Here is a 22,325-nt window from a genome sequence, read left to right on the forward strand (position 1 = left end):
TGGAACTTAATAGAGCAATCTAAGCAAAGGGGGCAGCAGAAAGGAGAGAGCTCAGACTCATTTCTGCGAGCTTGCAGTGGGATCCTGGGGGAGTTGACAAAGGAGAGGCAGAAGGGAAAAGAGCAAGCTTAACAGCAGATGGATTTTAACATCAGGTGCTGCTCCTCAGATATAGTCACGGCTTAAAAAAACAACAACTTACGGTATATCTGCCTACTTAGGGCCCTTTGACACAGGCCTCCTCTGCACTAAACATTTAAAGGAATATTATTCCACTTTGAACAGTCGTGGCTTCCCCCAAAGAATCCTTGGAGTTCGTTAAGGGTACTGAGAGCAGTTGGGAGGCCTCTATTCCCCCTGTTGTTGTTTAGTCGGTTAGTCGTGTCCGCCTCTTCGTGACCCCATGGACCAGAGAACGCCAGGCACTCCTGTCTTCCACTGCCTCCCGCAGTTTGGTCAGACTCATGCTGGCAGCTTCGAGAACACTATCCAACCATCTCTGTCGTCCCCTTCTCCTTGTGCCCTCCATCTTTCCCAACATCAGGGTCTTTTCTAGGGAGTCTTCTCTTCTCATGAGGTGGCCAAATTATTGGAGCCTCAGCTTCAGGATCTGTCCTTCCAGTGAGCACTCAGGGCTGATTTCCTTAAGAATGGAGATGTTTGATCTTTTTGCAGTCGATGGGACTCTCAAGAGTCTCCTCCAGCACCATAATTCAAAAGCATCAATTCTTCGCCGATCAGCCTTCTTTATGGTCCAGCTCAGAAATACAATTCCCAGACTTCCCTGGGAAGAAGAATCAATTGTTAGACCACTCTGGAAACTGTAGCTCTGTGGTCCCACCCCTGCTTTTTAACCCTTTCCTCTGTCCGGTCTTTTTTATGCTTAATTGGATTTGTGATGAAATGTCAAAGGAAAAAAGGGATGAGTAAGGACTGTAAAATGAGAAGTATAAAACCAGTTAAAGAAAAACTGCTTTTTTAAAGAGTATATAATTTCCAAAGGGAACCTTTCCTCTGACAGACAGGCAGGAGTCATACCAGTGGGTGTTGAATTCCCAGCCTCCACCATTCCGTAGAAAATTATTACTCCATTAATTGGGAGCCATGAGTCTGCTGTTGGGGTTTGAATATGCATTTGAAGTGATCTTGAGGAGCGGTCATGCTTATTATTTTGTTTATATCCCGCCTTTTCCCCTGACAGGCACTCAAGGCGGCTTACAGCTAAAATAGAAACAGCTAAAAAAAAAAAATTAAACATGCATTATAGCATTCATCAAAAAGAGGCAAAAAGTGACAGGCTGACCAGTGACATCCAGGGAAATTGTGTACTCAGTGTGATTATGCTGATGTAACCAATCAAGATACAGTACATTGGACTGACTTGAGCAATTGAGGGCAGGCTGGGAGAATGCAACCTGAAGTTTACTTTACTATGACGTGTAATATTCTCACTTCATATTCGTTCCGTAAATCTTCCCCTTTTCCCTTAAAAGTGGGGATTTTCAGAAGCATGCCTGTAAGCTACACTCAGTGCAAATTTTCCCCTCTTTCCCCGCTTCTTCTTCTTTTATGAACTAGGTGAAGTTATTACATCTCACGGCGCAATTGAGCCTGATAAGGACAACATCCGCCTAGAGCCATATTCTTTGCCACAGGGTTTCACATGGGACACTTTGGACCTGAGCAACGCTGAAGTCGTAAGTAGAACTACTTACAGTCCTTAAAACACAAGCTGGGGAGGCCCATATATTTCGCCGCTGGGCATGTTTTATGTGCACAGATGCACTTGGGCACCAGGGCAGTTTTGCACAGGTTGTGGAAGTAAATGCAGCACTACTATGGACTTGGAGCCGGTGCAGAGTTCTAGTTAGCACATTGGGATTAATGTTTTCCCCTTATTGCCTTTTCAGCTCAAGGAGTTGTACATGCTGCTAAATGAAAACTATGTAGAAGATGATGATAATATGTTTAGATTTGACTATTCACCAGAGTTTCTCTTGTGGTGAGTAACAAAATTCCATGCTTTTCCAAGTAGCAAACTTTGAAAAAATTAGTACCTGACTGTACTTGTTTTCCTCGTCCCTCCTCAACTCTTTTTCCTTCTGTGTCATGTCTTGTTGCATAACAAGTCTGCAGGCAGGGATTTATTTATTATTTTAAAAAATGTATATCTCAGAACAGTGCCTAGAAAGCTGTTAGGTTCTTTGTAAATAACAATAATAACCTGTGGTTTTCTTTCCAGGGCTCTGCGGCCTCCAGGCTGGCTTCCACAATGGCATTGTGGTGTCAGAGTATCATCCAATAGAAAATTGGTAGGGTTCATAAGCGCTATTCCTGCACACATACGGATTTATGAGAGGTAAGTCCTGACCACGCCTGGTGTCAGTTTTGGCTAGGCATGTTTTTAAAAATCAGTTTCATCAATGGCAGATAGGGACATGTTGGAAAGATGTTCAGTGTTTTCTTAGGTCGAAATCCTGTATTCAGTTACACTAGCTGAAGTCCCATTTACAGATTCCAGCTTCGGCGTTTATTGGGAATGTCCTCGATACAAGTCTGTCCACCTCGGCAACTTCTTACTATTCAAAATAGTGGGATACTGCTCTATTTTGTGATAGTTCCGAACAAAAACCAAGATGTCCATCAAGGCCCTGGTCTATGGGGTTCCACATATCCACCTGGGTGGAAATCAGGATACCAAGAGCTACCAGGCTAGTGCTTAGAAGCAAGGTTGAATCAAAACGCCCTACATTTAAAAACACAAACCATTAAGCCAGCAATATGAAGCTCTTCAAAAAAGTTTTTGAAAGTCAGAAGGCCCCAGTATGCAGCAGCAACCCAGATGTTTACAGTCCAAAGGTCTGTCTAATAAGGGAAGAACTTGTCTAGCCGTGCAAAAAAAAACAAAAAAACCTTTTAAGGGAATCGTCCCAAGTGCACCTCCCCAGGAAAGAGGGTTCCAGAGAGAAGTTGCTGGCAAATTATTTCCAAAACATGTTTTGTTTATACAGCTGGAGGAAGGCAGGATTTTAAAAATGTGTTAAATAGTATATGATGGTACATGGTCTGCAAAGAACACATTCCTTCCAATAAGAAACAGCCAACGTACCATTGGAATATTCTCTCTCTCGAAATAATTGAGCATTCCTTTTGCTGAACGGAGCCAGCTTTGAATTCTTCGTTGTTTTAAAAGAGGGGTGGCTCAACTCCTTTGGTCCAAAGGTCCTGCGTTCGCCCTTGGCCACCCCGTGAGGTGTGACCAACAGCTACTGTGAGAGCCATTGTACTACAGGCTAGAGGTTGTCACCCCCACACACTTGTACACACACACACTTACAGGTACACACACATAGCACACAGCTTCTTCCTTCTGTGCAGATCTGCTGAGGAGGGAAGTTATTGCCCTCTTAACCACTTATCAAGTGACCTATTGGATGACCAGGGAGGGGGCAATTTGCATCCTCAGTGGGGCACTGGGCTCCCCACACCTGATGCTCCCTAGCGGGAGAGCATTCCACAAACGGGGAGCCACTGCAGAAAAGGCCCTTTCTCATGTTGCCCCCCTCTGGACCCTCTCGTGGAGGAGGCACGCGAAGAAGGGCCTCAGAGGTTGATCTCAGGGTCCGGGAGAGAGGCAGTGAAAGTTGGGAGTGCAAGGGAATTATGCTTCCCATGCAACATGTGAAAAGGGCATTTTGCAGAAGGTTACATGGGAAGTTCTAATCGTGAGAAGAGCTTGTGATTCCTAGTTCTGCAGCTGCATCTTTTGCACATTACATCAGTGCTTGAATTACAGAGAGAGGCCTCAACTCCCTTACGTTGTGCAACAGCCTACTTGGGATGCTCTTTTGATTTGCCCAGAATCAGGAGGTGAGGCTTGTGGCCTCTCTTTCTCTCTCCCACCTCCTTGCAAATCCCTGCATTATGCTGGCAGCATAAGAGGAAGTGAGCCTTGCAGGCATCACCTCTCATTTATTTATCTTTGCAAAGGTTTATATTACATTTCTGCACCACAGGCAGAATATTAGAGAATATTTGGATTGTTGTTGTTTAAAAAATAAGTGGTGGCTTATAACTTTTTATTCCCAGTGAAAAGAAAATGGTAGAAATTAATTTTCTGTGTGTCCATAAAAAACTGAGATCTAAGCGAGTAGCACCGGTCCTGATTCGTGAAATAACCAGGAGAGTAAACTTGGAAGGGATTTTTCAGGCAGTTTACACTGCAGGAGTGGTACTTCCCAAACCTGTAGCAACTTGCAGGTAAGCAAAGGGTTTTCCTGAGATAAGGTTGCTTTTCCAAAAGCTTGCAGGTGGTGGTGGTGGTATGGGGTTTATACATGCAGCTTTCAAAACACATCTTGTGTTTTGAAAGTTTCCAGTTTAATGATAAATCCCTCGCTGTGCACAAGCAGGTAAAAATAATTCAGCAAGAGGAATGAATAGCTTTATGTGGCGTCCAAACCCAGAGATTGTGGTTTGTTTATCTATCTATAAGCCAGGATTGGTAAGCCAACCACAAGCCTTGATTTAAGTCTTAACTAGTGATCCTGGCTTGTTAGGGAGGAACCAACCACAATCCCAGACTTGGCTGTAACACTAAGCCATTTCCTTACTGATTTGTTTGCCTGCTCATGCAAAGCGGGAGCATTCAGGCTGTATGTGCAGCCCATAACTCACGCACAGTATGGATTATTAAGCAAAGGCCCTTGGCTTAGGAACATCCCTAAAAGAGGGGATTGGTGCTGGAACAGTGAACCGGCATTGGGGGGAAATATGATTTAGAATACTTTGAGCCAGTGAAAGCACCTTTTCATGCCCAGTGTTCAAAACGGTCAGTGTTGCCTCAGTATATGTTATTGCATCCATTTCTTTTTCTCCGCTAAGAGAAACCAGCTTGCAGGTGAATCACTTTATGGTGTCAGTGTGAGGCTGCAAAGGGAGATTTAGTGGGCGGCGTGTTCAGCTGTCATTTCCTGTTAATGGAAGATGAAGTAGAATGCACTGTCCTCCTAAATTTTCGTGCCCACAGTCAGCATGGTGTAATGGTTAGAGTGTTGGTCTAGGACATGGGTAGGCAAACTAAGGCCCAGTGGCCGGATCCAGCCCAATCACCTTCTAAATCCAGCCCGCAGACAGTCCAGGAATCAGTGTGTTTTTACATGAGTAGAATGTGTCCTTTTATTTAAAATGCATCTCTGGGTTATTTGTGGGGCATAGGAATTCGTTCATTCCCCCCCCCCAAAAAAATATATAGTCATCGTCCCCCAAGGTCTGAGGGACAGTGGACCAGCCCCCTGCTGAAAAAGTTTGCTGACCCCTGGGCTAAGACCTAGGAGAGCACAGTTCAAATCCCCACTCGGCCATATATAAAGTTCACAGCTGACCTTGGACTAGTCACAGTGTCAAGGGAGTTGGGGGGGCACATACCTTAAACAAACGAATTAATTCAGTAGATTGGTAGATTGTGCTTACGATATTAGCTGTCAGTATGTTAAATTTGGTGGATGCTTTGCATGGAAACACATTTCAAAGACCGACATGAGCTTTCTGCATATAAAAATTCTGCTCGGTTCTTTTCTAGGTCCTGTCCCAAGCAGTGGAGCAATAACTTGCCTTAAATTGGAGAATTTAGTTTAAGAATTTAATTTTACTTATAATGAAATGCAGGGATTGCAGTTCAGGGACTGAGGTCAAGTGAGACAAATTTTATTTATTAGGTGTTGTATTTTTTTAAAATGTGCTGTATCCTGTTTGTAACAGTGAAGAGGGGTAGTAATAAATATTTTGAATAAATGAAATTAATATGTATATATATATTAACATTTCTAGGTATTGGCATCGATCCCTGAATCCCAGAAAATTGGTAGAGGTGAAATTTTCTCATTTGAGTAGGAATATGACTTTACAGAGAACGATGAAGCTTTACCGACTTCCTGATGTAAGCATTGTGTCTGTTCACACACACTCACAGTGGGGCCCCAAATAGCCTTCTGTCAATCCTTGACAAGGCAGGCTTTCATTTTGGGAAGGCAGGACTGTTCGAGAGATGTGGAAATAGTTAACTCTGGTTAGGAAGAGGCTTTCAAAGACTTGTAGAGTTGAATGTACTAATGGCATATACCAGGCATGTCCAACTTTCAAGAGACTGTGATCTACTCCCACTATAAAAAAACTGGCAGTGATCTACCAAAGTTGTTGAGCTTTTTTTCAGGGAGCCAAAGTTGTTGAGTTTTTTTGTGGGGGAGGGGTCCCGCAATCTACCACAGACTGTGAACCTCCCGGATGTTTGTTGGACTCCAATTCCAATCAGTCCTGCCATTTTGGCCAGTGTTCAAGGATGATGGGAGTTGTAGTCTAGCAGCATCTTCAAGGCCAGAGGTTCCCCATCCCTGTTTTAAAGGCAGGCTTTGTTCCATACTCATTATGCCCCCCTTAAGCGTTAGAGAAGACATGGCAGATATGCTGTGACAACACAGAGCCCTGTGTTTTTCTGTAAAATCTGATGAGGCCATAAGGAGACTTGGAACACAGTACTCTTGAAGCCACTATTTATTTTCCTGTATCTACGAAGTCCCTCTTGGTACTCAGAAGACCGGGGTCATTTTTTTTGCTGCCCAAACATCTGTACACATGCAGAAGTTCATGAAGGATGACTTTCCTGCCTGGTTGGTGTCTCCTTGAAGGTGTTGAATTTGCTGGGAGTTATGCAAAGCATCATTCGACAGCAGGGGTGGGCAAACTTCAGGCTTACAGGATGTGCTTTGGATTTTACTGGTAACCTGAGATCCACCACCGAAAGCATGATGCAAAATAGCAGCTCTGCTGGGTGGACATAAGCTAAGGAACAGAGTGTCTCCATGCGCAAGCTCAGCCAGGAATTTCGGAACAGTGCCAGAACCCAGCTCCCAAGCAATTTCACACAAAAATTCACTTCTGGTCTGCCCACCCCAGCATTATCAGCAATGTAATGGCGGAGACTGTGTTTTAGTTCTTGCTGTTCTCTTGCCAAGCCACCATAAAACACCCAGAGATCTCTCGGAAGATCCCAATCTGTCTTCTGCCTACCTGAGTAATCTAGAGGATAGGCACAGTAGTTTTTCCTCACTGAATGCCCTAGCATTGTTTTTCTGCTTAATGTGTAAGTTCTCTCTCTTTTTAATCTCTGACCTCTTTCGTTATAACAAGGCCACAAAAACTTCAGGTTTGAGACCAATGGAACGAAAAGACATTAAAGCGGTGCAAGAATTAATCAACAATTACTTGAAGCAGTTTAAGCTCGCTCCTGTTATGGACGAAGAAGAAGTGGCCCACTGGTTTCTGCCTCAGGATCACATTATTGATACCTTCGTTGTAGAGGTAAGAGAGAATCTGTCCCCTGCCTCCATTGAGAATGCCAGAAAGGCCCAGCTGCATCAGACCAAAAGCCAATCTAGTCCATCATCCATTTCTCACAGTGATGGACCTGATGCCTGTGAGAAGCTCTTCCCTTATGTTAGGAACCCCTGTATCTCCATTTTAATCTATTATTTTTAAGTTGCTGGTTGTTAGCTGACTTGTGAACTCTTTGTTCTGGAAGACAGTGTTGAATTGTTCAAAATAAATAATAAAGTCTCTTCCAGAAAACCGGCAATGGTCCTTTTCAGGCGCAACATTAAAATCCAGTTTTGTTATGGGCACAAACAGCAGTGAGCCTCAAGCTCAGATTTTTTCCTGTTCTCCTCCAGCACAGCTGTGTGGATATCAGAAGCACCCACTTTTGCTTTTAAACTAAACAGTTTCTTTTTACATCTGAACTTGATTAAACTATGGATTTGTTCAAAGAAGCCTGTATCAAACCGTAATTCCCCAAGTGTAGATGTAATTGAGAGATACTGCGTAGTTTAAAAGCAAACCAGGTGCTTCTGGTTTCTCACCAGTGCAGGGGAAGTGTGCAATCCCAATATTTGCTGCTGCATGTGCATGTAAAACTTTAAACTATGATTTAGCATTATGTCCTAGCTGGGCAATAATAACTTCTCTCCTTTGAAGTAAAACTGGATATGCCTATACTAAAACTTGGGTGATTTCAGATTGGCCTCCATTGGCCTGATAATAATTATGATTACTTCCACCACTTGGAATTGGGAGCTCTTCTTCTTTTGTTTAAATAAGGATAAATATGCACAATGTATCTGGGATCTGCAACAAAATGTTGCAGTGTAGATTGGTCATGTTGAGGATTCCAAGTATTTCATTCTACAGAGTTACATGTACACTAAGCATATTTACTTCTCATTGGACTGTTTGCAGGGGTGCCTGCTTGGGTTTTTCATACGTATGCAAAACTTGGGGTTCTCCCAAGCATGCGGATACCTTCTTGTGTGTTGAGATGCCAATTTGACCGACACTCATACAATTGAGATCACTCTTTTGCAATATATGATACAACTCAGCATGGATTGACGCTGCTGGGCTTGAGCCTTGCTGTTAATACGGATGGCTGTGCTATGCAGGCTGCTGCTCTGCCTTTTTAAATGGCAGGCTCTGCACTTCGACACTAGAGAAGGAAGTGAGAGCCAGCGTGATCATTGATTGGGGAGACCCTGGTTCAAATCCCCACTCAGTCACCAAGCTCATTGGGTGGTCATGTGGTTTAAAATGGGGTGGCATACCATGTATGCTACCTTAAGCTCCTTGGAAAAAGATGAGACATAAATGTTTGTTCTAGCTGCATGAACCTTTGGCCCTCCAAATCCCATCGTTCCAAGCCAGCATAGCCAGTGGTCAAGGATGATGGGAGTTGTAGTCCAATAACATCTGGAAAGCCACAGGTTAGCCACCCCTTGGCCTAAAGCAGTGTTTCCCAAACTTGGGCCTCCAGCTGTTTCTGGACTACAACTCCCATCATCCCTAGCTAACAGGACCAGTGGTCAGGGATTATGGAAATTGTAGTCCAAAAAAAAACAGCTGGCAGCCCAAGTTCGGGAAACACTGGCCTAAAGTAATGGCATTATAGATTGTGATCAGCGTGAGATTGTTTTGAAACAAGTTTAACAGGGCTAAAATAAGCCAGAGCTGCTGGCCGTATTTATTTGGCTGGCTGTAAACTCTCAGCACATCAAATACCTTTTGGCTGCAGTAGTTTTTCTTGACCTGTAGTTCTGCCAGCCAGCTTGAGTTGCTTATGTCTCCAGTGTGCTATAGAGTCTTTTCGCTTTGATTTCTCAGTAGTGTCTTTTTCTTCCCCTTCCTTTCCTAGAGTTCAAATGGTGTTTTAACCGACTTTCTGAGTTTCTACACATTACCTTCGACGGTCATGCACCATCCCGTTCACAAAAGCCTCAAAGCAGCCTACTCCTTCTACAATGTTCATACGGAAACCCCTCTCTTGGATCTCATGAACGATGCACTCATTATAGCAAAGCTGGTAAGTAGCCCTGGCATCGTCGGGTCACTTGGGCTGCTGCCTCTCCCAAGTCTTCCATGGCCAGGAGCGCTGGGAGAACACAACTCCTGGTGTGACACACCTCTTGGCACTGAAGAGAACAGGGCAGCCTCTGCTTATGGGCTTGAACTCCCAGGAGGCCTTTGGGTTGTATGAAACAGCTCTCAGACAGAATCATAGAATTGTAGCGTTGGGACTCCCAAAGGTCATCTAGTCCAACCCCCTGCAATGGCGGAATCTCGGCAAAAGCATCCATGGCAGATGGCCACCCAAGACTCTGCTTTAAGACCTCCAAGGAAGGAGAGTCCACCACCTTCTGAGGGACATGGGATTAACAATACACCCACATATTCCAAGTCTATTATTTTCTGAGAGAGACCTCTTTTTTGCCGGCATGGTGCTGCTGCTGCTGCTACTGCTGCTATTTCTGGATGAAGAAACAACTAAATGTAAAATTGCAGCTTTCCTTCTCCCCGTTTTGTATCATTGTCTTGATCCAAACTTAAGACACAGCAACAGTGGCTCATTGCAGGGCTCTGGAGAGAGAAGACCTCTTACCCTATTACAGTGGTACCTCGGGTTACATACACTTCAGGTTACAGACTCCGCTAACCCAGAAATAGTACCTCAGGTTAAGAACTTTGCTTCAGGATGAGAACAGAAATCGTGCTCCGGCAGCAGGAGGCCCCATTAGCTAAAGTGGTGCTTCAGGTTAAGAACAGTTTCAGGTTAAGAACGGACCTCCAGAACGAATTAAGTTCTTAACCCGAGGTACCACTGTACCTTCCAATGAGCCCATGGGATGGTATTCGACACATTGATCCCGTCGGCACAAAGACTTGAGGCTGTGCAACAGAACTTCCCTGTTTTCTCACATTATCTGTTTTGTCAATACTCAATTGAAAACCTCAAGAATTTATTTATTTTTTTAAAAAGAGAGAGCCCTAAATGAAATATAAACTAATGATAAAGTAACACTTTCCATCAGTAGATGTCATTTTATTTCCGGTTAAAGTAAATCCAGCTCTTGGTCTCTCTCAGTTGTTTTTTTATACCCCCTGCCATCATTAAAAGTCTCGACGTATTGGTCTGATTTCAATTTTCATGAACAATAGATTGGCTTGCCAAGCGTGCTTCAGGTTTGTCCAGAACAACTTTGTATTGTACAAACTACAGGTCAGAAGCTAGCAAACGTTAAAAAAAACAAACCCTTTGCCATTTGTCACATGTAAGCTGGTTCCTCCTGTTTGTCAGGGGTGAGGATTCTGCAAACTGGACTCCTTTGGCACAGAACCTTGAATGTTGCCTGTGGTGCATTGAGTCAAAGCGAGTTTGGGTATCAGTTCAATTCCACTTGCCCACCACTTGGAAGTTTTTGCATGCTTCAACATACATGTGACTAGCAACAGAATTGGGGAGCTCATCCCCAGACATGCCAGCAGGGGGGTTGCAAAAAATGGAGGGGTGACTATACCTACTGTTCAGGATGTGTACCAAATGATGGGATCACATTCTAAGCACAGCACGCTTTTACAGGTAACATCGATGCAAACGCTACTAGAAAAAAAATCATTATTTTTTTTCTCATATTGCCAGAAAGGATTTGATGTCTTCAATGCACTAGACTTGATGGAAAACAAAACATTCCTTGAAAAACTGAAGTTTGGTATCGGAGACGGCAACTTGCAGTATTACTTGTATAACTGGAGATGTCCTGGCATGGACTCTGAAAAGGTAACACATTTCACAGAAGCTCAGTTGTCTATAGTGATTTGAATTACCCAGATGCCCTGTGACTTTGCTCTTTCTTGTACCTTGTGGCAGGAGAGGCTAACCTGTGGCTCACCAGATGTCACTATACTTCATGTAAAATCACCCCTAACCATTGGCCATGCTGGCTGGGGCTGATGGGAGTTAAGAGTCCAGCAACATCTGGAGGGCCAGAAGTTAGCAACAGGTGTGTCTGACAAAGCCCGTTCCAGCGCTAAGTCATAAAACGGGTGGGGAACTGGATCCGTCCAGTGGGTCCCTATCTCTCACTCCCCATGGACTGCCTCCCTGTTACTCACCTGATGTCAGCTGATTGACACCTGCGTTCAAAGAGGATCACTTGAACCACTGATCAGCTGGAGTGCATTTGCAGCTACCTCCTTTAAGGGCCAGCTCCCAGTGCCAATCACCTGATGCCTTTAAAGGGGCATACTCCATCAGTACAAATCAGTTTGTATTGAAACCCAAGGGAGAACTCCCCAGGGGTTTCCACTTGCAAAGGAACCAATAGGAGCTCCCGGTGTGGAGGGCAGGCAATGATGGTTTCTGAAGAACTGTCTCCTAGGCCAACTTGGCACCTGTGCTGGGCCTAATGAAGCCAATGGGCTGGAGATTTCCTTACCAATGTTTTCGTTACCCTTACCTGCACTAACAAACCCGTTGTTGTCTTTCTAGGTCGGTCTTGTATTACAATAATGAGGAAGGACACTTGTATTTATAGTTCTCGGACGTAATCATCTGGGCTGATGGAAGCTCTTGGATCGGCACTGTTCAAGAGGAGAGAAGCACAAAGGCTGGTGAACTTTAAAATAATCCTTTGAACCTTGGGGCCACGCGGAGGGGAAGTGACGAGATCCATGCCTGACCAATCCTTCACACCTTCAGCTCAGCTCGGACCAGAGAGAGGAAAAGCTCATGAACCTTTTACTGTTTTGTCGATGAAACGAAATAAAAGCACATTTCTTTTAATTTCCAACGCTTAGCTCGCATCTTGATGGAAAAGGGTTCTCTCTTTTTTCCCCTTCCCTTCCCCTGCGTAAAAGACTGTTTTTTGTACAACCAACTCGATTGCAGTGGTGGAATAGAGTACAAATTCTTTACTGTTAATGTGACTGAACTGCTGCATTTCTATTTATTAAGTGGTAGTGTACATTTATCAATGTAACAAAATGAAGGAGCCGATTTTGAGTGTTTCTGCTTATTTTCCATCACGTGGATGTCATCGTCGGAAGGAGGAAATCCTTGGGGAGTATTATGACTGTCTGTTAGGAAACATGGAAAACCTTGGATGTATTTTGTAACTGTGGAGTGGTACGGGAAATGCGCTGGTCTTGACTAGTGCATTTGTTTCTCCATAAGCAATGCTGCCAAATCAATAAAATAAAAAAAATTACAGATTTGTACTTCGATCTTCAGTAGATCACTGACTTGACTTCAAGAGTATTGCACTGTTTAGTGCGTGTGTTTATATGTTGCCTGAATTATATATTACTCTATTAATCTTGCAGCTATGAAGAAGGAAAACCTTTCGGGGGTTTCTTTCGGTGGCAGAGTTATGAGCAGCCTGTACATAAAAAACTTAAGAATTTTAGTACTGTTATCAAGATGTTACGACTGAATGTGTTCAAGGCTTTTGCAAAATTGCACATATTCCTTTTGTCTACTTACTGTTTTTTTAAAAGGGGGGATGTCCATTTTAAACAAAAAGTATGTTTGTGTAAATAAGTAAAATTTGCTTATAGTAGCAGTAGTATATCCTGGATTTTGGAGCAAAGGATTTCACTGTCCCTTGTGCTTATTATAAGCAAATGTTCAGAACCCTGCGAGTACCGTTTTTTGGTTGTTACCAGCCTTAACTAATATGCCATAATGTGTCTCTTTCTTTCTTTCTCCCACCCACCCACCCTTGTTCTTTAATTCTAATAATGGCAACCAGCCTAAAAAAAAAAGCAAAGGCCATGCACAAACATTGCTTGCTTGAAACGAAGGTATTTCCCAAGCTAGACGCACCCCAGATTGATTTCTCAGTGAGTTGGTATAGGTTGAACGGCTCTTGTAAATGAGTCCACGCTTCTCTAAGCTTTCAATTTGATGCACCATGATTCAATCAAAGGTGAAGATGTTCAGTAGTGATCTGGATAAGTTCACATGATGGTTAAACAAGTGTGTGTGAGAGAAAGAACATTAAAGTAGCACTGAATAGCTGAAATTAGTGTGGAAGTATGAGTGAGGAAAGCCTCAGAACTACGCAAGACTTCATAAGATTAATTATAACCCTTCATTTTTCTCCTTCACTAGACAACTGAGAACAATCTTCCCAATTATTATCCAATAAATTGCTGGAGCCAAGCAGGTCTGGTCAGTGCTTGGATGGGTGACCACCAGAGAACCACCTAGGTTTCCATGGCAGAAGAAAGGCAGAATAGAAATGTAATAAAATTACAACAAATTAAATATTTGTGCTGGAAAGGTAAGAAAGCAAAGCACAGTTGGTGTAGACATGTGGTGATTTTACCTTTCCATAACCCTTTAAGCACAGACTACTGCAAGCACAAAGTTTTGCACCTGACTAAATAGGTAATAATTTAACTACACATCCTATATCTGGTTCTTGCTGCTGCTGCTGCCTCCTTACTGTCCCTACAACTTGCCTGTTTTCAGTATTAATATATTAATAGCAGCTGATTGAAACAAGTTTCCTCTGAGCAGCCATTTTAAGTTGCACCCCCATTTTAGCTGTTATGGGGCATTTTTAGTTTTTAGATTCAATAGCATGCTGTTAAACTGAACGTGGCAAGGCTGTAGCCTCTGTTTAGGAAATCTGCATTGTGGGATCTGCAAGAACAATTGCGACCTGCATCCCAAAATCAAAATCTGAAGTGCTTTTCTTCTTGCAGAAATTTGGGCTGATTGACATGCTAAAGAAAATACTCCTCTATTAAAGGCCAAATGCATCTGGGGTCAGTTCTGCATGCATTATTTGACCAAATGCAAGTGTCCAAAGGATAACATTGTGCTATCAAATTTGCAGATGTTTTGTGATTCCGGCATCTTAAAGAGATTACTAGCTATTGAATCTATCAGCACAGATGGATGTTTGAATAAACGTTATCACTTCCATACTATTTTGTTTTGAATTACATTTAATCCAGAAAAAGGCTTTGTTCCAAGCACTTTTAGATTTTATATAATGACATGTGTCCAGTACCAAGCTATTAGCTTGAATATCTTGCCACAAATATGAATTTTGTAATGTTGGTATATTTTCTTAACTGCAAGCCTAGTTAATATTACATAGCTTTTACTGGCTTCTTACACACACACACACACACGCAGGCAAATAAGAAATGTGGGAACAAGCCAATATAATTGATTACTTTGAAATGCGCTTTTTAGTCTTGGGAAGCTTCCTTCGCTTGTTTGGATTGGGTACTATTTTTTTAACCTTGAGTGCTTGCAGAGCTGTAGCAGGAGAGGCAATCCTGCTGCAATCTGCTCTTTTCCGCTTGTGGTTGGGAGAGCGCTCTTCCGGGTCTGACTCTGTGCACTCGCCCGCCTGCAAGTTCGCCGGAGGAGCATCTTCAGTGGCCAGCAAACGTTCTGTCCCGTGCTGAATCCAGGGCACATCCAAATGTGGTATTCGCGGGATAATGGTTTTGGCTACCTCTGCAAAAGCATCGGTGTCCTTTTTAAATCCCAGGGCTAGGACGGACGTTAACCCGAGGAGCGGTGCGAGGCTTTCACTGAGACGTGGAACCTGGCCGGCTGGAGTGTCCCGGCTTGCGCAGAGCAGAATAAGGTGAGATGTTAGCATAGCAGGTTTGGCAGACTTGCAAACAAGCACCAGAAGCAGCTCATTTTTTTCCAGCGCTCTTGTTACTTCATTGATCCCGATAGCGAGTTGCTTTCTGATTTGCAAGTTTGTCCACCCATGTCCTTTAGCATCTCCAGGGCAATTCTCGTCTTGAAGTCTGTTGGTCTGGCCATCGCCTTGTTCTTTCTCCTGCTTCTTTCCAGAAGAGGGTTTCGTCCTTCTCCGAGTCTCTACCTTTTCTAATCCAGTCTGTTTCATAACATCTCCTAGGGCTTCCAGTATGTAGTGCATGTCCGCTCCATCCACAGGGCTCCACTGCAGAGTATACGGGTTGCTCAAAGATGTCTTTACAGGCATTTGCTTCGATTTACGGGCTGACGATCCCTTTGCTGCCTGAAGGGACATCTTTGATGCTCTTGGTATGGTTTGCCAACCTGAGCTGTGAATGAAAAAGCAGCAAAAAATTCTGCAAACTAAACCAGAGATATACACAACATCTATTGGCATGCATCCCCCATCCCAACACATTATTGCTTCTTTAATATATATTTTTCTAACATATTTGGCACTGCTAGGTTCTTAACTTCTACCTAGCCTTGAAACTGCAAAATAAACTGTTCATTTGCACAAAGCATGGTTGCTTATATCCAGCGCTACATGCTTAGCCATACAAAAAGGGGAGTCTGCAAAAATTTGCAACGAGGATCTGAAAGTTGTAAGCGACAAATGTGTTTCCATTTGATGCTGAAATATTTTGGAATTATATTTTGGAAATAATGCACGATATACTAGAACAATGAAAAGTCTAGGAGGAAAAGCTAGTATCGTTTAGAAGGACATTTAAATCCTAAATTTTAAAAGAGTGTTCCTAAAGAAATCTCAGAAATGTGTCTTTCCACTGGGCTCTGATATGTGAATTCAGTTCGATTTCTGCATTTCGTGAGATCTCTGCATATAGGGTACAATCTCAGGAGGGGGTTCCCTGTACTAGCCCCATTCAAATGAATGAAAACAACAAAACACTACCCTGGACTCTGCCAACGATGTGCACTATCTAGTCAAGTTCAATATTTAAGCTTCCCTTGTCTCTCTCAAGAAGACATGTCACAACCCATCTGTATATCTAACTCCTGTCTCAATGCATCAGTTCAATGTCTCTCGATGTTAAACCATGTCTGTTCTATCATCAACTTTACTTATTTAAACCCTGCCTTTTTTTCCCCAGAAGCAGGACTTACAGCAGCTGATGAAAATAAAAACAAACATGGGTAAAACAGGAAGCTAAAAACATATAAAGGATAATAGATAAAAAGTAACGAGAATATCTAAACAGTAGATTTAGGAAGGCTGCTGTCGCTTGCACTTGAGATAGAGGCTGCAAGGCAAACTGTGGCTGCATGACTCCTACACTAAATAGAGGACTGCACTAGTTCAAGACAGTGGGCAGAACATTTAGTAGTTATCAGGGGTCAACAAACTTTTCCAGCAGGGGGCCGGTTCACTGTCCCTCAGACCTTGTGGGGGGCCGGACTATATGGGGGGGAGGGAGAATGAACGAATTCCTATGCCCCACAAATAACCCAGAGATGCATTTTAAATAAAAGGGCACATTTTACTCATGTAAAAACACGCTGAGTCCGCGGGCCGGATTTAAAGGCGATTGGGCCGGATCCAGCCCCCGGGCCTTAGTTTGCCTTAGTTTGCCCATGGATTAGTATCTACGATCGCTGGGTAATTTGCAATAGCTTATCAATAATTTCTGACTCCCAGTTTTTCAGCAGCAGAAACATAATGGCTTTTCCCACAGAAAATATGTTGCTGAACTGCAGAAAGCTAACCAGGAGTGGACTTTTTTATGCAAAAAGATCTTCGTTCGGATTTGGAACGGAAAACGGAAGTCTAGACTCAGAATACGGTGCCGCGCACCCTGCTCTTTATACCTGGCCCTGATAGGCAGATCTACCGACAGTGACATCTTGAGCATCCCTGCACTAAATCACTTCCGAGAATTTAAAATTCAAGGACTCCTTCGGGTTGCAGCTGAGATGAGCCTCTTTGAAAGCTTCCTTAAGCGCAAAAGGGAAAAAAGCACCTCTCTGCAAGTTGAACAACGAAGCCCAACCTTCCCTGTTAAAGAGACGCGCTCAATCCCGGCCTGCTCTCTCTTCTCCGGCAGCAAGAAGCATTCGGAAACGTTGCTACCACCTCTGGCCGCTGCACGTGTAGACTTGGCCATAACCCGCCCCATTCCCACGTGGCAACAACCCACCACTACAGCAGACAGCAGGACTCCTTCCGACCCTCGTGGGCGTCCGCTCTCAGGCTCCTCTCCGGCGGCCGAGCGCGCTGCGGTCCCGGCTTCCTTCCCGCGGCCTCCAAAACCTTCCTGAGTGCGCGGAGGGAAGCGGAAGAGCCCGGCTCGCCTGGCCCAGGACCGCCCTCCTTCCAGGCGGAGCTTGCGCCCGGAAAGCCAGGCACAAGGCAGGCGCGCAAGCCGCGGTTTGCCCCTGCGGCGGCCGCCAGAGGGCGCTGCGAGCACAGTCTTCGCGTAGGTTTCGTGCGAGCTGTGCTCGACGGGGCTTTACTCCGAGGATAAGGTCACGCCTTTCTGCCGTCCTAGTTCCTGGCTGAGCGTTCCCTCGGACTCCCCACAACCCAAGACATAGGGGAAGGGGGCCCTGGAACCCTCTAAGCCATGGGTAGGCAAACTAAGGCCCAGGGGCCGAATCCGGCCCAATCGCCTTCTAAATCCGGCCCGCGGACGGTCAGGGAATCCGCGTGTTTTTACATGAGTAGAATGTGTCCTTTTATTTAAAATGCATCTCTGGGGTATTTGTGGGGAATAGGAATTCGCTCACCCCCCCCCAAAAAAAAAAAATCAAAGTCAGGTACCCCACAAGGTCTGAGGGACAGTGGTCCGGCCCCCTGCTGAAAAAAACCCTGCTCTAAGCTGACCCCTGCTCTAAGCCTTGCTGGAGTCTAGCTCCCATCAGCCCCAGCAAGCATCGTCAGAGACTATGGGGCTGGAGTCATAGAATAATTGTAGAGTTGGGACCCGGAGGATCATTTAGTAGTCCAACCCCCCTGCGGTGCAAGAATATGCAGCTGTCCCATACAGGGATTGAGCTTGCAACTGTGGCGTTATCAGCTCTAACCAAGTCCAGCAACAGCTGGCAAGGCATAGAATTCCCATCACTGCATAATATCAACCAAGAAACCTTCCCACCTTTTCCCTCCAGCTGGCAGAGGTTCCTGTGCTACAGAGAGAGAGAGAGAGAGAGAGAGAGAGAGAGAGAGTACAGTCATACCTCGGGTTGAAGTAGCTTCTGGTTGAGCGTTTTCAAGTTACGCTCCACGGCGACCTGGAAGTAACAGAACATGTTACTTCCAGGTTTTGCCGCTCGCGCATGCGCACTCAAAATGACGTCATGCGTGGAAGCGCCGAATCGCAGGCGCGAGTTGCGTTCAATTCAGGATGTGAACGGGGCTCCGGAAAGGATCCCATTCGTATCCAGAGGTACCACTGTATATATAAATGCAGATCTGGGTAGTTCAACAGGTACAGCTTTCTCCTTTGGTAAGCAAATTGAAAATACTGTAGTGGAATATCTGCTTGCTATTCTGCTGTTAGAGACAAAGGACAGGAGTCCTACTGAAGGAGAGAAGTAACAGTTCTTAGATTGCTATTAAATAAAACCCAGCAGCATACAAACTTGTTGCAGCAGTCTAAGAGGGCCACCAAGTCCTTATTCAAAAACAGGAAATGGGTCTTATAACACTTTAAAGCATGGACAGCTGCCCCCCCATCAAGTAAAACAATAGAAATACTCTTAACTAACTGACCGATCACATTGGTTCTTCCCCCTCTAACAAAAATCCTCCCCCCCCCCCACAAAAATCCTGGCTACACCCATGGTTTAAAGGCTGACAGCTGTATGGTGGCATAAGCCCTATTTCATCTGCCGAATGACTGAATGAATAAAGTTGAATGAACTTTATTGTTTAAAGCCTATAAATACAACAAAAAGTCACTTTGAGATAGTCTGAACAGACGTGTGTGTGTGCGCACACACACACCAAAAACAAAACTGTTGCTACCCCACATAAATCACATATTAAAGGTAAAGGTAAAGGTACCCCTGCCCGTACGGGCCAGTCTTGACAGACTCTGGGGTTGTGCGCCCATCTCACTTAAGAGGCCAGGGGCCAGCGCTGTCCGGAGACACTTCCGGGTCACGTGGCCAGCGTGACATCGCTGCTCTGGCCAGAGCCAGAGCCAGAGCCGCACACGGAAATGCCGTTTACCTTCCCGCTGGTAAGCGGTCCCTATTTATCTACTTGCACCCGGAGGTGCTTTCGAACTGCTAGGTTGGCAGGCGCTGGGACCGAGCAGCGGGAGCGCACCCCGCCGCAGGGATTCGAACCGCCGACCTTTTGATCGGCAAGCCCTAGGCGCTGAGGCTTTAACCCACAGCGCCACCTGCGTCCCTACTAAACCACATATTACCATCCTACAATAAACTTTAAAATACATTTAACATTGCTAACTTAATGATTTAATGTGTGGCACGACCAAGTGGGGGTGGGGAGAGAGCTCCTCTTCAAACCTGTACAATCTGTTAGCACAATGACACCCATTTAGCAGGTATAGGCAAACGTGGTCCTCCAGATGTTTTGGGACTACAACTCCCATCATCCCTAACCACTGGTCCTGCTAGCTAGGGATGATGGGAGTTGTAGTCCCAAAACATCTGGAGTTTGCCTATGCCTGCCCATTTAGGATCAATGATGTAATGCAAGTGTGCATGACGCATCAGCCCTAATGGGCAAGAACGAACTAGCACTGCATGAAATAAACACTAGGTGGCACTAAACGAGCGATACGTACAATGGGTTGCAATCATTCTCGCTTCAGTGCATTCCAAGGGCACGGCGGAAATTCAATGTACTGTATTCCTGTGCAAAACCTTTGTTGGCTGACATACAACATAGAAATAAACTGTAATATAATATTCAGAAGGAAGCAATACATTCCAGTGACCAAAGTCTTTTCTTCCAGTTTGCTTTGTTCCCATTTTAAACTGCAAATGCAAGAGGCCTGCTTTAAATTGCATTGGGGGGGGGGGGAAGGTTTGACACAGAGAAAGGCAAGGATTAGTGTTGGACTGCTGCAACAAGTTTGTTTATTTTTAAAAAAGTTTTGGTGTAAGGTGAAGTTTGAGACATTAAGCGAAGAGATCCCTTGCACATTGGCAGAGTAAAGCTTCCTTGGATTTGGGAGGTCACAGGGCGCTGGGAAACAAATGAGGTAATTTGCATCAGGTGATGATGACATACCTCTTTCCGCTCTGGTGTACAGAGCAAAGTTAAATTGCAACTTGAAATGCATCAGGGGGGAGCAACCCTGCTGTGTTTTAAATTGCCAATATGCATATAGACTAAATTTCCAATATGCCTATGAACCCCACCCTCAAAATACTGACAAGTTTCGTTGGCAGCCAATGAGTCGCTGACTAACAATTCCATTCTGTTTTCTTGCCTCTCCTTGCTGTTAGATTTTGCCCACATCAACACCATACATATAAAGCACTATTATTATTATTATTATTATTATTATTATTATTATTGCTTTATTGGTTTAACAAAACAGAAAAGAAAATCAAACTATATATAGCAATTAAAAAAAAAATTGCTTACGTACCCAAAAGAAAGACACAGAATTAATTGCATCCTTTACTAATTCTAATGTGATTTCCGGTCCCCTCCATTGTGGTTCCTAAGTTCCCTTTCACTGCACACTTAATTTTATCTCTCCTAGATTCTCTATCATTTTGTTCTGTAACAGTCTCCTGTTTTCAAGCAGAAACGCAATCCAAGCCTGCCAATGAATTGATAATATTACAATGTTCTTTTAAGTAATCTCTGTAAATATTCCACTCTCTGTTGAATATTTGATCTGTATGGTCTCGGAAGCTCGCTGTTAATCTTGCTAGTTCAGCATAGTCTAACATTTTACTTTGACAATCTAACTTTGTGGGCGCAGAGTCCCCTTTCCATTTTTAGCAATAACGATCCTAGCTGCTACTACCGTGTATATAAATATTTTCCTTAATCTTTTTGGGATTTCATTATTCATTATGCTTAGTAGGAAGGCTTCAGGCTTCTTTGGGAAGGTACATTCAAACATTTTTTAAAATTTCATTGTAAATTGTTTCCCAGAAATCCTTGATTTTCTTACAGTTCCACCACATGTGGATCATGGTGCCTTCTGCCTCCCCTCATCTCCAACAGATGTTTGATCTAGTTTTACACATTTTGGCAAATTTTACAGGTGTTAAATACCATCTGTAGAGCATCTTCATGCAGTTCTCCTTCAAGTCATAGCATGCTGTGAACTTGAGGTCCTCCCTCCACAGCCTCTCCCATGATTCCATCTGGATGTTGTAGCCAAAGTTTCCAGCCCACTGCGCCATAACACATTTCACTTCCTCCTCCTTGACCTCCCAGTCAAGAAGGAGCTTATACATATTAGAGAGCGTTTTCTTATTTGTGTTTATTAAGTCTTTTTCTAATTTTGAAGGTTTCATGGAGAGTCCTTTCTGTTTATCCTTTTGAAATGTTTAATTTATCTGAAAAGCACTATCAACCACTTTTAAAAATCATGGTTTGTTATTATTACTATTTAGTAAATCTGTATACTACCCTTCATCCATAGAGCTCAGGACAGTTTTCCTAAAGTATCCTGGGATTTGAAAGTTTGCAAAGGGTGCTGAGAGTTGTTAGGAGACCATTATTCCCCTCACAGTGCTGTTTAACAATCAGTTCTTTTTCTTACCAGGGAACTCTGGGAATTGCAGCTCTGTGAGGGAAATAGGGAACTCCTAACAACTCTCAGCAGTTGTAATGTTGTTTTTATTTATATCCTGGTTTTTAAACCAACAAGGCTTATAAACATATGCAATAAAACGAACCATAGACTAAAATGTACAATATGACAGACGGCGGAACAATAAATCAGCAATAAACAAAAGGCAGCTGAAAAATAAGTCAACCTAATTGGAAGACAATAATAACATGGGGAAATAAAAAAATTCTTAAGCAACCACCTTGAAGCTATTAAAAAGGGGATCCAGTGGCTTTCTGCAGGGAGAGTATTCCGCAGGCATGCTACTGAGGAGAGCTGCAGTCTAACAAAATCTGGAGGAGACCAGTTCCCCAATCCCCATCGTCAGAATCAATGGTACACTGCAACATTTTGTTGCAGGTCGTACTTGAAGATCAGCCCATTGCGAGCGGGTCTGCAGCTCACAGCGTTCG

General features: G+C 43.9%; 2 protein-coding genes across 7 annotated transcripts in view; one reads left to right on the plus strand and one right to left on the minus strand.

Annotated features, from left to right (window-relative positions):
* NMT2 (N-myristoyltransferase 2) overlaps nucleotides 1–12,163 on the plus strand; it is a 30,031-nt gene extending 17,868 nt beyond the window's left edge. For all 4 annotated transcript variants that reach the window (XM_079948330.1, XM_079948331.1, XM_079948332.1 and 1 more), the window contains exons 4-12: nucleotides 1,579–1,697; nucleotides 1,911–2,002; nucleotides 2,243–2,359; nucleotides 4,090–4,260; nucleotides 5,830–5,938; nucleotides 7,186–7,356; nucleotides 9,239–9,406; nucleotides 11,021–11,158; nucleotides 11,870–12,163. In XM_079948330.1, the coding sequence (XP_079804456.1) occupies nucleotides 1,579–1,697; nucleotides 1,911–2,002; nucleotides 2,243–2,359; nucleotides 4,090–4,260; nucleotides 5,830–5,938; nucleotides 7,186–7,356; nucleotides 9,239–9,406; nucleotides 11,021–11,158; nucleotides 11,870–11,890 (1,106 nt within the window). In that variant the 3' untranslated portion in view covers nucleotides 11,891–12,163. The remainder of the gene's footprint in view (nucleotides 1–1,578; nucleotides 1,698–1,910; nucleotides 2,003–2,242; nucleotides 2,360–4,089; nucleotides 4,261–5,829; nucleotides 5,939–7,185; nucleotides 7,357–9,238; nucleotides 9,407–11,020; nucleotides 11,159–11,869) is intronic.
* A 2,379-nt stretch (nucleotides 12,164–14,542) lies between these two features.
* On the minus strand, nucleotides 14,543–22,263 carry RPP38 (ribonuclease P/MRP subunit p38). Of its 3 annotated transcripts, none has more exons than XM_079948372.1 (2): nucleotides 22,115–22,263; nucleotides 14,543–15,447 (listed from the first exon to the last, which is right to left on the minus strand). In XM_079948372.1, the coding sequence occupies exon 2, from the start codon at nucleotides 15,411–15,413 to the stop codon at nucleotides 14,568–14,570; it is 846 nt and encodes a 281-aa protein (XP_079804498.1). In that variant the 5' UTR covers nucleotides 15,414–15,447; nucleotides 22,115–22,263; the 3' UTR covers nucleotides 14,543–14,567. The 3 variants fall into 3 exon arrangements, with proteins under 3 accessions (XP_079804498.1, XP_079804497.1, XP_079804499.1); XM_079948371.1 differs by lacking the exon at nucleotides 22,115–22,263 and adding an exon at nucleotides 17,278–17,433; XM_079948373.1 differs by lacking the exon at nucleotides 22,115–22,263 and adding an exon at nucleotides 17,131–17,235.
* Between the last annotated feature and the right edge of the window lie 62 nt (nucleotides 22,264–22,325).

Source organism: Podarcis cretensis (genome assembly GCF_951804945.1).
Source record: "Podarcis cretensis genome assembly, chromosome: 12".
Lineage (NCBI taxonomy): Eukaryota > Metazoa > Chordata > Lepidosauria > Squamata > Lacertidae > Podarcis > Podarcis cretensis.

Coding starts and splice junctions, on each gene's coding strand:
- RPP38 (XM_079948372.1), bottom strand. CDS start 15,413: ATGTCCCTTCAGGCAGCAAAGGGATCGTCAGCCCGTAAATCGAAGCAA.